The sequence below is a fragment of the Nicotiana tabacum genome, chromosome 1, assembly GCF_000715075.1.
Source record: "Nicotiana tabacum cultivar K326 chromosome 1, ASM71507v2, whole genome shotgun sequence".
Taxonomy (NCBI): domain Eukaryota; kingdom Viridiplantae; phylum Streptophyta; class Magnoliopsida; order Solanales; family Solanaceae; genus Nicotiana; species Nicotiana tabacum.
Window position 1 is genome coordinate 126994123 of NC_134080.1, and position 16748 is coordinate 127010870.

The 16748-nt window shown below is 38.1% G+C and overlaps 1 protein-coding gene and 1 non-coding gene across 2 annotated transcripts; both read right to left on the reverse strand.

Moving 5' to 3' along the window:
* Positions 1–2: 2 nt before the first annotated feature.
* Positions 3–6652, reverse strand: LOC142163926 (uncharacterized). The gene is made up of 4 exons (XM_075221083.1): positions 6527–6652; positions 6218–6305; positions 94–621; positions 3–7 (listed from the first exon to the last, which is right to left on the reverse strand). Exons 1-4 carry the CDS (start codon positions 6650–6652, stop codon positions 3–5), a joined length of 747 nt encoding a protein of 248 aa, XP_075077184.1.
* Positions 6653–16044: 9392 nt separating this feature from the next.
* Positions 16045–16151, reverse strand: LOC142165267 (small nucleolar RNA R71). The gene has a single exon (XR_012696134.1). It is a non-coding gene; the product is annotated as a small nucleolar RNA R71 (small nucleolar RNA).
* Between the last annotated feature and the right edge of the window lie 597 nt (positions 16152–16748).

Here is a 16748-nt window from a genome sequence, read left to right on the forward strand (position 1 = left end):
CCTTAGCCTTTTTCACACCAGCAGTCGTGCCACCAACAGAGGGTTTTTGAGCCTTTTTCTTTTTCTGCCCGCCTCTCGGCTTAGAAGAAGAACCTGCCTCAAAATTCAATGCCACGGGAGGAGCTTGGGACTTGATAATAGTCTCTGCCGACTGCAGCTCATTCAACAATTTCGCAAGGGACAAATCCATTTTGTTCATGTTATAATTCAGGCGAAATTGCTGAAAACTGTCAGGCAAAGTCTGCAGGATCATTTCAACCTGCGTGTCCTTATCAATGTTAGCTCCAAGGACCTCCAGTTCATTCAGAAGACTCATCATCTTCAGAACATGGTCCCTGACCGATGAACCTTCAACCATTTTGGTATTCAAAAGGGATTTCATGGCAGTCTGCTTAGCCGTACGATTCTGATCTCCGAACATTTCTTTGAGATTTTCCAGAATGTCATAAGCAGACTCCATCGACTGATGCTGATGTTGCAGAACATTCGACATGGATGCCAAAATGTAACACCGCACCATCTCATCAGCCTTAATCCATTTCTGGTAAGCCTTCTGTTCATCATCTGTGGCATCATCTCCAGGTTTTTCTGGACACACCTCATCGAGCACAAATTTGTACTCTTCAGCAATTAGAACAATATCCAAATTTCATTTCCAATCAACATAATTTGGACCCTCAAGTTTGTTTTGGGTAAGAATGGCAGTAAGGGGATTAAAAGCAGTCATTGTTAATCTGGGAGACATTAAATATTTAAATAGATCAAATCAGTTTGTATTATGAACATTAAAATTCAAAACACATTATATATATACAATCTATGCACCTTGAACAACAAATTTCGATGGGAAAGAAGCTATTTTTGCAATATACATATATAATGACAGATTTTCACTCCATAAACTTAAACATGTCATACTCAGATGGAGAGTAAACTGTTAATTTAAGCCAAGTGAATATCAACATTCAACATATATTAGTCCCATTGAACCAACATGCATACTCAGATGGAGAGTAAATACAAATAATCAATGACTAGTATAACATAGTGATTATTCATAATATTTTTATCCGATATGGAAGAAGACCTACGTCAACGTGTAAAAACATTATATCACTGATTTTTTAAGCCCAGGGACCAAGGGAATTGATCCCCACAATTACTGGAATTAAAAACAACTAAATTTTTTTTTAAGAATTTTAGAAAAACAGCAAAAACACCATCTAAACGACCCCGAACGCCCAAAAAACGACTTCAGTCATGAATAAAATCCATGTGTATTGCTCACTGGGCCATTTCGCATGGACCTGCCAAGTTTCAGGTCAATCGGAGTCCGTCAACTTTTTGACCTCCGATTTTCTGCCCTAATTCAGCAAAACGTGTTTTTCCGTTTTACATGATAAAAATCAATTTTTAGATTATTCTAACTCAACATCACCAATATTAAAAGGATACATCAAGTTTTCAGAATAATCAACACAACCCATAACAGATAATCACACCAAAAAACAGTGCAGGTTTTCAGAAAAACAAACTTTGCATGTAATTCAAAACTTGCATATAGAACATGATATAAATCCTTATGGTTTATCCTAATTATTTAATTAGACGTGAGTAGGCTCTGATACCAATTGTTGGAATATATACCACAGCGGAAGCAATAACAGAATCTTATTCACGTGTAATCTAAACAACTAGCAGGTATGGAGATTTTAGGATTACCTCTTGAAGCGTAAACACAACAAATCTATGTCGTTCTCCAGTTCCTCAGTTGAAAACACACTAGCAGATTTCCACAGTCTTCTACTGTGTTACCCAAACAATAACCGAAAATAGAGAATTTTGGGTGGGCAAAATTCTAGTAGAAACCGCAGTCAGAATCATGTAAAAAACGTCCAACCCTTATATCCATATATATAGCTGCGTTTTTTAGGTCAAAACCGTTTTCAAAACCTGTTAGGTTTCCTTCTCTCACTAAGGGACGGTTTCCACGTTTTCTTTCCCACTAAATAACAGTTTCCACTATTTTCTATTATTTAGGCACAGTAGGGACCACAAAATTTAATTAACAAGGCTTCCTATTATGATATTAATTTCGAAATTCTGAAACTAATTTCCATCATAATAAATTACGAATTGTTCCACTAAAAATTCGTAATTGCACTCCTTAGTTCAATTTCGAAATTCTTCCATAAAACCTTATTTAACTCCCCATGTTAAGATTCAGATACTAATCAATCAAATTAAATTACTGACTATTTAATTTATTGATTACTTCCTTTAGACTTACACTTAACTTATTTCATGTGTCGGATACAAAATCCACCGGCCGGGTTTACACATGAAAACTTATAAGCTTTCATAAAGGAGTATCATCAATCTCAAAATCGAGACATGGATTCCATCAACTAATTATTACTTCGCCAATGTATATCATTGTTATCCAATTTACCAGGCTTATTGACTCGCGAAAGAATCTCGCCTTTTAATAAATCAAAACAACAAGTGACATACACAGCTAATAATAATTATATCAGGATTAAGAGTATAAGTACATTAAATGGACTAGAGAAATTATTTTATAAAGTCAGTATAAAATACTCATCTCTACTTGATCCGTTCAATACATACAAAATGTACTAGCACAAGAAGTTGGAATTAAACCATTCCCATAATCAAGATAAATTATATTTAATCTTGTGCTACAATCATTCCGATGATTTGTCCAATTCCATCATTAGATTGTGAACATTAACTTTTATGTCTTACAAGAACCGATGATTTAATCTTCCGTGTATAAGCTAAACTCTATACACTAAATCATCTACTATGTAAGCAATGGACACACAAACCAACACATGATCTATTTAAAATGAAACTTTATTGAATTTAAACAAGTAAATAAATAATTGTTCATAAAGAATACTATAACAATACGCATGGCTTATAGTATATTCTAACAATCTCCCACTTAGACTAATAACTATGTAAATACAGCGAGCTATTGAAAATACTGTAAGTTCCAACACAAAGGATCACATCAATAAATGAATTTAAATAATTAAAAACACTTGAACTGATAGCAACAAATAAACACAACAGCAGAAAGTGCACGGCATCACCCTTTGTGCTTTAACTCTCAATCCTCACCATGCAATCAATAATAGAAATGTGCACGGCAACACCCTTCATGCTTTATAACTCTTCCTCATCATATGAATCATATAAATATGCACGACATCACCCTTCATGCCTTATCACTCTTCCTCACCATATGAATAGTATAAATGTGCACGGTATCACCCTTCGTGCTTTATCACTCTTCCTCACCATATGAATAGTATAAATGTGCACGACATCACCCTTCGTGCTTTATCACTCTTTCCTCACCCAAACAATAAAAATAAGAACATCCCGACAAGGGAATCAACAATAGAAACAAATACATTCCGGCAAGGGAATCAACAATAGAAACAATACATCCCGGCAAGGGAATCAACAATAGAAACAAATACATCCCGGCAAGGGAATCAACAATAACCAATCTCGTTTTAACAATTAACTTCACAAGATAAATCTCAACTTGAGTCAATACTCAACAACGGTCTAATACCAAGGAAATACTATAAGCCTGGTCCAACATGAATACTCATCAAATCAAGCATGAATAGTACATAATAAGGATCACGGAAAAACCATGAAGCACACTAACCTTAACAAAATAACAAGACATAATAAGCACGTGATAACTACACCGGTAACCACAACAATTGGACATGTAACACATTTGCACGAAGTCATAGAGGGACTCACAATTAAGAAGTATCAAAACAATAAGGAAGGCAATCACTTTAATTAATGCAATTAGGGGTCCAGTGACACGTAGGAATTATAGGAAAGCTAGCAACATCATATGGAGCATATAGAGGTAATTTAAGCAATTAGGAAACTCAATCATAACGGAATACTTTGCACATAATTAACATAAGGACCTAAGAACTCTAGAGGCAAATTTCCCACAAATAAGTCCGAGCACACACTCGTCACCTCGTGTGCACGAGCTACAATTAGCATAGAAGACTCAAATCCTAAGGGGAAGTCCCCCACACAAGGTTAGGCAAGATACTTACCTCAAAGACGACAAACCGATACTTTAAAATGCACTTCTTGGGTGAAAAGACCGCCGGACGGCTCAAATCTAACCAAATTAACTTCAAAGCACAAATAAAACACGTAAGAAACTATTCTGGATCATAAAGTCTCAATCTTTAACAAAATTCAAAAATTGGTCCAAAAGTCGACCCCCGAGCCCGTGCCTCGGAACCCGATAAATTTTACAAAAACCGAATACCCATTCCAATATGAGTTCAACTAGGGGTGTTCATGGTTCGGTTTGGATCGGTTTTTCCCTAAAAAGAAACCAAACCAAGTAAGTCGGTTTTTCAAATATTAAAACCAAACCACACTAATTAAGTCGGTTGTTTCTCGATTCGGTTTATGTTAGTTTTTCAATTTTTTTGGTTATTTGTGGGTTTTTTCTTAAATATAAGACATACACTACCAAACACATATTTCAGCGACTACATTTTTAACGTAACACTATCAAATCAATTGCCCTTTGAGAAATCTGTTATTTACCAAAATATATTGATGATAATTGAATCAAATAGTGATGAATAATTTAAGGATTCAATTTAAAATATATTATTTTTAACATGAAATAGATTCTTACACTTAACAAAAGAAAACTGCCAATCAAACTAGAATGTAAAAGTAAAGAACTGTACTAAAAGCGCAAACGATTAACATTTACTATAAATTTTTTGGAACTTTGTATAAAAGTATACATATATATAGGCGTAATAACAAATTTAAAATAGCTACTCATATATTCGGTTTGGTTCGGGTTTTTTTTATTAAAATCGGTTCGATTTTGTTTATTAGAACCAAAATCAAACCAATTTGATCGGTATTTAAATTTCAAAACCAAACCAAAAAATATCGGGTTTTTTAGTTGGTTTGGTTTGGTTCGGTTTTTCGAATTTTTATGAACACCCCTAAGTTCAACCATACAAAATTTATTAAATTCCGATACCATTTGGCCCCTCAAATCATGATTTTTTCATTTTAGGAATTTTCTTCAAAAATCAACATTTTCCTCAACCCAAATCACAAATTAAATAATAAAAATGAAGGCAAATTCATGGAATATAATTAATTCTAGGTGAAGAAAACTTAACCAATAGTTTTACTTGAATAACCCACAAGGAATCGCCCAAAATCGAGTTCTAGAACTCCAAAAATGGTGAAAATGGCAAACCCTCGGAATAGAGTACTATTTATTCTGCCCAGGTCTTAAAGCATCGCGAACGCGGAGAAGGGCTCGCATTCGTGAAGAAGAGAAGAATGAGGCTGCAAAAAAGTCCCTATGCGAACGCGAGTGAAGGGACGTGATCGCGAAGAGTAAGAAACAGAAGCTAAGCGAACACGGGAATAATGACGCGAACGCGAAGAAGAAATAGCCACCAGCCTCCAGCTCCTAATTTCTACTACGCAAACGCGATGGAGGGGCTGCGGACGCAAAGAAGGGGAAGGCAGACCTTCGCGAACGCGAGAGGTTGAACGCGAACGCGATGAAGAAATAACTCACCTTCTAAAGTAACACTACGCGAACGCGAGGGCAAGGACGCGAAACTCGATGAAGGAAACCAGATGACAGATTCAGCAGTTCAAAATAGGAGGAAAATGACTTGTAGCCCACTTGGAACACACCCGAGGCCCCCGGGACACCGTCCAAACACACAAACAAGTCATATAACCTAACACAGACTCGCTCGAGGTCTCAAATCACATCAAACAATGCTGAAACAATGAATCACACCAAGAATCGAACTTAGGAAATTTCAAACTTTCCAACTTCCAAAACTCGTTCCGAAACATATCAAATCAACCTGGAATGACACCAAATTTTGCGGACAAGTCCAAAATGACATAACGGAGCTGTTACAACTCTCGGAATCGCATTCCAACCCCAATATCACAAAAGTCAACTATGTGTCAAACTTCTCCATTTCTAAACTTCAACTTTTCCAACTTTCGCTGAAATGCCTCAAATTACCCTATGGACCTGCAAATTCGAATCCGGACGCGCGCCTAAGTCCAAAATCACCATACAAAGCTGTTGAGATCACCCACAATCCATTCCGGGGCCGTTTACCCAAAAGTCCAATTCCAGTCAAATTCTCACCGTTTAAACTTCCAAAACCAGTTTCCTCCTTCCAATTTGACTTTGAATCATCCATTAACTGATTTCAACCATGCACGCAAGTCAATACACATATTATGAAGCTGCTCGAGACCTCAAACTACCGAACAGGGCGCTATTGCTCAAAATGACCAGTCGGGTCATTACATCCTCCTCCACTTAAACATACGTTCGTCCTCGAACATGCCCGGAGTCATTCCAAAACCATTGAACCACTGCATGAGCTCACCATACATACACCCGGGGGTGATTCCCCATCACCCAACCTAAGCAGAGCTGACAATGCAACCTAACTGAAGATCTCATCTTCTCATTAGCCAATAACCTTAGAACAGAACCCCAAACCTCAACATTGAAACTCATCATCAGATCTGAATTCCACGTCATCTCACTGCTTGAGCCTTAACCAGCTGAATTGAGCCAAATTCCAATCTAGAATACAATCACACCCTATTCTACACGACTCAGATGCCCGAAGCAATAACCTCTGTCCACCATAGCTGCTCAAATAACATCCTGGATGCCGGCAACATACCTCACATTGAATATAACCTCATTCCGGACCTCCATATTGATGTTCATGATAAAGAAATATGCGGGAACTCATAGACACCCATGAAGACAACAAGTCAAGAAGCTCCCTCGCCCGCCAAGGGCCATCACCCAAATCTTAGCAAAAACACCCTCATACTTCCAAACACTCCTCGCCCCCAATACCATAGTACTAATATCAGGTCTAAGAACCTCATCTCAATTAGTACAAGTAACCCAACTAACAGCTCATCACGGAACCACATGGATTTTCACATTACACAATAACTCAATTATGCAGCACAAGAGAAGAAAAGCAAAGTATAAGAATTATCTATCGAGTATAACGTGTGTGACAACAAAAGTGTAGTTCTTCATCAAATAGTCCCACAGAGTGAAAACACAACACCAAATAAACACAAGGAAACGGTATCCCACATAACATCCACTACGGCATGCAGCCCGCTCCCAAATACTCATCAAGCCAAAATGTCCGGGCTCACTGAACATCTGAATACTGATATCAGGTAAAACAGAGTGCACAAATAAAATTGTGGGAAAATAAATGAAAGTGCTAAAACATGAAAGAAGCAAGAACAACTAAGGTACAATGAGCAGATCAACATTATGAGGGTTATCTCGCCTGCATCGCCATAAGGTCTGCACAGAATTACAACATGCGTGGGGAATAATCATACAACCTCACCGCCTAACAAAGCATAAAAGAGTGGCATATAATATAGGCTAGGGGCACAAATAATATTCATTATGCCTGATAACATAACCATAATGACGATCTCATAGGAGCATACAAACTGGACCTGATACAAGATACATATTCTCATTGAGCTTTCAAATAACATTCAACCAAATCCTGATCCTTCCCAATTAGATAAATATTCTTCAAAAAGATCCACATCAACATATCGATAATACATGCTATTAGTTATCCCATCCTCAATATTTCTCCACAATCCGCAAAAAGGAAATAGTTTACATATGAGGGCATCTAGCCCCAAAACCTTAGGAATACCAAAATTTCTATACCCGAACTCAACTACGCAAATCAAATGGCTGATACATCACTCACACCCTATCATACTGCTGAAGCACTCATATAGAGTTTTTGACCGCGTAACAAAACACGAACCTCGAAAGCCTCAAAATCCCGTAACCACCATGCTACTAGCCACGCACTGCAACCCAAAACTCAAGGTCCTTTCCAAAAGTGCACACTATTCACATATGATAGTCAACAATGCCAACACCCTATTAATTGTTTATACCTATTTAGAAGAAATCCACAATGTGCAACATATTCCTTATGCCCATAGCAGCCAGTAGAATCACGTCGTTTCCCAAACCATCGAGAACTCCCCAGGATCTACCCGTACGTAACTAAACCATTAGGACCGCACCTCCCTAACTCAACCGAGTCACACAAACCTTCCAATACCGGAGTGCTGCCACAATTGCTAGTAGAGAATTCTCATTCAATAGACCAATTACCTCATCGCTATGCTGACCCAACACCACAGAGCTGACCCATTCCTTTTGATAGTCGATATGCAATAATCCCAATCAAAGTCCCAAATGCAGATGGTCCTAACACGAACCACATAGCCAAGAAACTCATAAGCCACCGTATTACCTCTGAAGCACCCCGTTCTACCGCAACCATGATATCCACGCTGAATAGACCTTCTGTGAATCTGAAGTTGTTCCTCCGACTCCCATTGATGATGAAATGTAGGTCCATTAACGACACAGAAACAATGTAATCCCCAACATCATCCCATGCAAGATCTCAGACCTTGGTCATACACAAAATCCGGTTACCCACTAATACCGCATATACACATACCTTAGGCTAAAACTGATATAAATCTGACCCTGCAATCTGAATGCCGCTATTGGACTCCTCCACTTGGCGCAAAGCCATAGAAAATAACGTCTGATGATCTACAAAACTAACCTTCACAGCTCGAACAACACAAATCACAAGGTACTCCAATACCGCCAACTATCCCCAATCAACACCCACCTCGTGGCCTTGCCACAATCGCGACGACTAGTCGACCAATTAAACCTTCTCAAGCTCGCACTCATCAAGCAGATGTCGAAAACCGCTGCGCCTCCATATGAATAACTGAATAGCCTCTCAATGCCTCTGTATCTCTAGTCTGGACGACACGTTGAGAAAATGTTTGAGCATCCCTGACTCCCTCATAGCCTGTCTGTAGCATCACGAACTACTGGCATATAGTGGACACCGATAGCATAATATTACACATGAGTGGATGTAAAGGACCATTAGTTATAGACTTCGAGATGAATCAATATCGCACGATAAGGAATGAAAGAAGTGGAATTTCCTAACAGTTCTGTAGGCTCTCGAAGATAAGTACAAACGTCTCTGTACCGATCCGCAAGACTCTACTAACTCTGCTTATGATAGCACCTATGAACCTAGAGATCTCATACCAACTTGTCACGACCCAAAATCCCTCTGTAAGAGTCGCGATGACACCTAATCTCTAAACTAGGTAAGCCTAACATTAACTGAAATAACCTTGACATTTGCTAACTTTAAGTTAATTAACTTTGAAATTTACAACTCCCAAAATCGGTGGTACAAGTCATAAGCTTTTCTAAGAGTGGTTATACAATATAAATAATTTGCTATCCCGAAACAAAGGAACAAATGGAAAATAAATACATATGAAGGTGACTCTGAGGCCTGCGAACGCAATAACAGGTTTACCTTGAGTCTTCACTGCATCGACCCGCACAACTACTACCGATCAATACCTGGATCTGTACACAAAAATGTACATAAATGTAGTATGAGCATACCACGACGGTGCCCAATAAGTATCAAGACTAACCTCGGTGGGGTAGTGACGAGGAACAGTCAAGATACCTACTGGTCAAATGAAAATGAACAGGATATGATAATAAAATATCAAGATAAATATAACGAGGTAATATCAACAACAGAGAGAAATCAAAATACAAACAGTAGGTATAATAAATAGAGAACACAGATAGTAACAAATGCTAACCAAGTAAATCAGATAACCAAGTAAATCAACACAGACATAACAGGGACACAGACAAGTAAAAATGTATTCAAATAAAGGAGGCAATGTCAACTCAATCAATCACATCATGTCTATTCACAATCCCGACCATCTAAATCCTTGGTTTCTCATGTCATAACCTCAACTTCCAAACTTTCAACACACATGACACCTTGTGCCCACATATTTTCCATCTCACTTTTCACAATAAAATCCACATGTTACACAATACATAATGTCCGTACAAATATAATCAAGATGTTCAAGAAGTCTCATTTACATAACATAAGGTAAATTCCTTTTTCTAAATCAGTTAGGAAAGTCATCGAGAAAAGAAGTTGTTTCTAGAAATCATTTGAGTAAAAAGAAAATACCCTTTTTAATTAAAATGGAACGCCGAATGAATTATTACCTTTTAACATGGGATTTAAGAAATTAACTTAGTACAAATTTCTTTTTAAGTAAAATACAACCTCAGACGGTTTAAGGGAATATAATTGAGAAACTAATTGATTTAAAGGTGTAACAATTATTGAAATTTAAAGTATTGAAATGTATGCATATATAAATACAGCGAGGTATTGAAAACACTGTAGGTTTCAACACAAAGGATCACAACAATAACGGAATTTAAACAATTAAAAACACTTGAATTGATAACAACAAATAAACACAGCAGCAGAAAGTGCACGACATCACCCTTCGTGCTTTAGCTCTCAATCCTCACCATGCAATCAATAATAGAAATGTGCACGACATCACCCTTCGTGCTTTATCACTCTTCCTCACTATATGAATAGTATAAATGTGCACGATATCACCTTTGTGCTTTTTGTCTCTTCCTCACCATATGCATCAATATAAATGTAAATGTGCACGATATCACCCTTCGTGCTTTATCACTCTTTCCTCACCCAAACAGTAGAAATAGCAACATCCCAGGAAGGGAATCAACAATAGAAACAAATACATTCCGGCAAGGGAATCAATAATAGAAATAAATACATCCCGGCAAGGGAATCAATAATAGAAACAAATACATCCCGGCAAGGGAATCAACAATAGAAACAAATACATCCCGGCAAGGGAATCAACAACAACCAATCTCGTTCCAACAATTAACTTCACAAGATAAATCCCAACTTGAGTCAATACTCAATAATGGTCAAATACCAAGGAAATACTATAAGCCTGGTCCAACATGAATACTCATCAAATCAAGCATGAATAGTACATAGTAAGGATCATGGAAAAACCAAAAAGCACACTAACCTTAACAAAACAACAAGACATAATAAGCACGTGATAACTACACCGGTAACCACAACAATTGGACATGTCACACATTTGCACGAAGTCATAAAGAGACTCACAATTAAGAAGTATCAAAACAATAAGGAAGGCAATCACTTCAATTAGGCAATTAGGGGTCAAGTGACATGTAGGAATTATAGGAAAGCTAGCAACATCATATGGAGCATATAGAGGTAATTTAAGTAATTAGGAAACTCAATCATAACGAAATACTTTGCACATAATGAACATAAGGACCTAAGAACCCTAGAGGCAAATTTCCCACAAATAAGTCCAAGCATACACTCGTCACCTCGCGTGCATGGGCTACAGTTAGCATAGAAGACTCAAATCCTAAGGGGAAGTCCCCCACACAAGCTTAGGTAAGATACTTACCTCAAAGACGACAAACCGATACTCTAAAATGTACTTCTCGGGAGAAAAGACCTCCGGACGGCTCAAATCTAACAAAATTAACTTCAAAGCACAAATAAAACACATAAGAAACTATTCTGGTAAAGTCTCAATCTTTACAAAAATCCAAAAATCGGTCCAAAAGTTGATCCCCAAGGCCGCGCCTCAGAACCCAACAAATTTTATAAAAACCGAACACTTATTCTAATATGAGTTCAACTATACAAAAGTTATTAAATTCTGATACCATTTGGCCCATCAAATCATAATTTTTCATTTTAGGAATTTTCTTTAATAACCAACATTTTCCTCAACACAAATCAAAAATTAAATGATAAAAATGAAGACAAATGCATGGAATATAATCAATTCTAGGTGAAGAATACTTACCCAATCATTTTGCTTGAAAAACCCACAAGGAATCGCCCAAAACCGAGCTCTAGAACTCCAAAAATGGTGAAAATGGCAAACCTTCGGAATAGAGTACTATTTATTCTGCCCAGTTCTTAAAGCATCGCGAATGCGGAGAAGGGCTCGCGTTCGCGAAGAAGAGAAGAATGAGGCTGCCAAAAAGTCCCTATGCGAACGCGAGTGAAGGGACGCGTTCGCAAAGAGTAAGAAACAGAAGCTACGAGAACGCGAGAATAATAATGCGAACGCGAAGAAGAAATAACCACTAGCCTCCAGCTCCTAATTTCTACTGCACGAATGCGATAGAGGGGCTGCAGACGCGAAGGAGGAGAGGGAAGACCTTCGCGAATGAGAGAGGTTGAATGCGAAGAAGAAATAACTCACCTTCTAAAGTAACACTACGCAAACGCGAAGGCAAGGACGCGAACGCGATGAAGGAAACCAGATGAAAGATTCAGCAGTTCAAAATAGGAGGAAAATGACTCGTAGTCCATCCGGAACACACCCGAGGCCCATGGGACCCCGTCCAAACACACAAACAAGTCATATAACCGAACACGGACTCGCTCGAGGTATCAAATCACATCAAACAATGCCTAAACAACGAATCACACCAAGAATCGAACTTAGGAATTTTCAAACCTTCCAACTTCCAAAACTCGTGCCGAAACCTATCAAATCAACCTGGAATGACGCCAAATTTTGTGGACAAGTCCAAAATGACATAAAGGAGCTGACTCTTGGAATCGCATTTCGACCCCGATATCATAAAAGTCAACTATGGGTCAAACTTCTCCATTTTCCAAACTTCAACTTTTCGAACTTTTGCCGAAACGCCTCAAATTACCCTACGGACCTCCAAATCCGAATCCGGACGTGCGCCTAAGTCCAAAATCACCATACAAAGCTATTGAGATCACCCACAATCCATTCCGGGGCCGTTTACCCAAAATTCTAATTCCGGTCAAATTCTCACCGTTTAAACTTCCAAAACTAGTTTTCTCCTTCCAATTTGACTCTGAATCATCGGTTAACTTATTTAAACCATGCATGCAAGTCAATACACATATTATGAAGCTTATCGAGACCTCAAACTGCCGAACCGGGAACTATTGCTCCAAACGGCCAGTCGGGTTATTACAGTAAGACTCTACCTCATTCAGAGTGCAGCCGAGTCTATAAGTCATCGTGTTAGAGTTTTACTACAGACTTACGGGTAGGCCGGTACCCTGTTCCATTTGATGTCGAATAATTTTAGAGGCTTTGTAGACAGAGGTTCATTTTGTACAGTATGTCAGAGGCCTTAACGGCCCATATATATTCATGTTTTAAGAATGATAATTTATTGACACAGTATTTTCTCACTTATAGTTATACATTATGAGTTGTGGCCATGTTGGCCCATGATAGTTACAAAAGAAAAAAAGTTATAAAGTGGTTCACTCGGGCCAGTACGACACCGAGTGCTAGCCACGCCTCCCCAGGTTTGGGGCGTGACACTTTAGTCCAAGGGCAACTTTGAAATTAAGAAATTAATTCCTTCTTGATATCTTAAAAAAATTAAATATTGTGGACTTCAAAAAAAATGCCAAAAAATTAATTAAAGCGGATCAGAAGGAGTATATACTATGTGTATAACTATGTATAATCCATATGACTAGCAGAATTAAACTTTAAATCAAACTAACTATTTAGGTAAAGATTCCTTTTTGTTTCCACTCAGTTGATATCGCATTGGAACCAGACTAATTCGGATCTGCATTATCTGAAGTTCAATATTGATTTGGCTTACATCAAATTAGTAATGACAATAAAGAATTATAAGGTAGTAGTTAAAAGTAGTTTGATAGAAAAAAATAATTTGTCAAAGATTAAAAGTTGAAAAGTTTAGTTCATTTAAAATAATATTGTGTATTGAAATAGAGAGTAATTGTCACAATCAAAATTCCACAATAGGTCGTGATTGCACTCAACAATACCGTTAGGCAGGCCAACAATAAATCCCACTTAATTATCCATTTTTAATGATAATAGGCTACATAGACGATATTTACACTTTAAATATATCATGCTTTATTGTTGTTTTGAAGGCTAAATGATAACAAAATACTCTAATTGGTGTTCTTTTGCTTCGCAGGGACTAATCCAAGTTAGGAAGAGACTATGAAGTATTTTGTAGTCAATAACGTGGATAAAAGGCCAATCAAGATGCACCCGAGCGAAAATAAGCAAGGAAGAGGAAAAAGGAGGACTGGGCTGAATGCCACCGCGACCGTGGTCAACCACGGTAGGCCAAGAAAGCGAGGCAGAATGTTTGCGTTTCACCGCGGTCGCACCGTGTTCTGATGCGGCCGCGGTCGATTGTGTAACTGCCCAGAAATTGTGGGACTAAAGTGTAAATCGGGGGAAACTTATCCCAACCCTTTATAAACTCAACAAACTCGCCCAAGCAAAAGGTTAAGCTTGTTTGTAGACTAATTTGGAGGCAAGAACAAGTGTGAGAAGAGCAACCAATCATTAGAGTTTTTCTATCTTCTCTTTGTTATTTCAATTGCACATTATGAATACTTTTGTAGTTTTATCTTGCTTTGCTATGAGTAGCTAAACATTTAATCTAGGGTTGATGCAACCAATTGTTAGATGAAATTTTGACTCAATTTTGTTATAATCGAGTCGGATTTTTTATATGATTGTTCAACTATGTGTTGTATGGTGATTAGTTGAATGGGCCCTTGATTAATCGTGTCTAATTGCCTTGTGTTTCTTGAGAAAGAATACTAAGTTAGACTGCTGTTGAACAACACCACTTTTGGGTAATTGAAGAGATTCATTACTTGAACTTAAAAGTGGAGTTAGAGATAACGAAACTTTGGTGGGATAATTCAGAGCTGCATAAATTATCAGCTAGAGTAGTTCGAGAGAATGCTATAGTAAATTATCGTAGTTGATCGAGAGATAATTGCGATAACCCATAGCTTATAATCCTCATAGAGTATTACGACGAGATTATAGCAAAAGAGTTAAGACTTAAACTAGCAATTGGGGAAATCAAAACCCTAAATCTTTTTACCATTGAATTATCTTTGATTTAGAATATTGTTAGTTTTAATATCATTTTGACTTAGTTAAACAAAAAACCCAATATTTATTGATAAAAATCTTGCATCTGGAAATTGTTTGAGCTTGTAATAGCATCACCAAGAGTTGTAATAGATAGGTTAGTTCCATGAGGATTCGACTTCGGACTTGAAAACTGGATTATATTTGCAACGACCGCTTTGTCTTTTATAAGGCATAGTTGGGCGTGATCAAATTTTGGCGTCGTTGCCGGGGAATTAACGGTGTTATTTATTACAACTTAGAAGTAGTTCTAGAATTATTAATTTAGATCAATTTTCTACGGTGTTAAATAATTTTTTTCATTGAAATTCTCACGTTTGAACTCTTGTGGGATTCAGGTGTATGCCTAGAGATTCTTCGAGGACTGGTGAACTGCTTGAAGAACTCTCAGACCCCGAGAAAATATTCAGGGCATTAAATCGTGCCAACAAAAAGAACAAACAATCACAACAAACACACAAACTTGAAATTGAAATGGGCGACGTAGATAACGTCAACGGAAATATCAGGGATGATCAAGCTGACCCAAATGTCAGAGTGGTGGCACCTCTTGTGCCAGAAGCTGCACTTTATGATTGGGCACAACCAACAGCTGACAACCTGGCCACCGCCATTGATGTGCCCCCAATACAAGCAGAGACATCCCAGATCACCAATAACATGCTGCATCTTCTGCAGAATAAAGGATTGTTCTCCGGGTCACACATTGAAGACCCTTAACAACACTTGAAAAAATTTCTGTCAATTTTTGTGACCCAAAGGCAGCCAAATGTGACACCAAAAGCCATCAAGCTGTTACTGTTCCCGATCTCTGTGACTGGGGAAGCTCAGACTTGGCTGAATTCACTTCCAATAAATTCCATTATCACTTGGGAGGAATTAGTCAAGCAGTTCCTGAACAAGTTTTACCCGCCCAACAAGACTGCAAGACAGATTGATGAGATATTGCAGTACAAGCAGCAACCTACTGAGACCTTGCAGGAAACTTGGGAAAGATTCAAAGGGATACTAGTGAAGTGTCCCCACCATGGTATTCTAGACCAGATGCTCGGCCAGAGATTCTACATGGGGTTAGCAGACAATTTAAAAGCCAATGTAGATGCTTTAGCCGGGGGTGTATTTTTGAGCAAGACATTCATAGAATGTAAAATCCTTCTTGACAAGATGTCCCAGAATTCGGGGTAGATGACGAGAGGTACAACCCTAACACCAATAGTGCATTCAGTTCCTCTTGACCCAAATAATTCGCATGTAGAGAACATATCCATACTCATGACTCAGATGAGTATATTGACAAAGAAAATTGATAAGATGGGTACAAAGAAAGTGCACATCGTTGACACGACAAATGGAGGACTGTGTACACCTTGCATTAATCAGTCTTATGTGTGTTCATGGAGTGGAGAAGGAGACAACCAAGGGTTAAGAGAGGATATGAATTATGTCAACAATTTTGGGGGTCAGAGACAAGGAGGACAACAGTGGAGACCATCACCCAATCAGCAGTACAGACCAAACATGCCACAACCTGGAGGTATGCAGCCCCAAAGCCAAATGGTGTCATATCAGAGACAACAGGGCTATCCACAGCAGAACCAGCAACAGTTGGCATATTAGCCACCTCCTCAGTA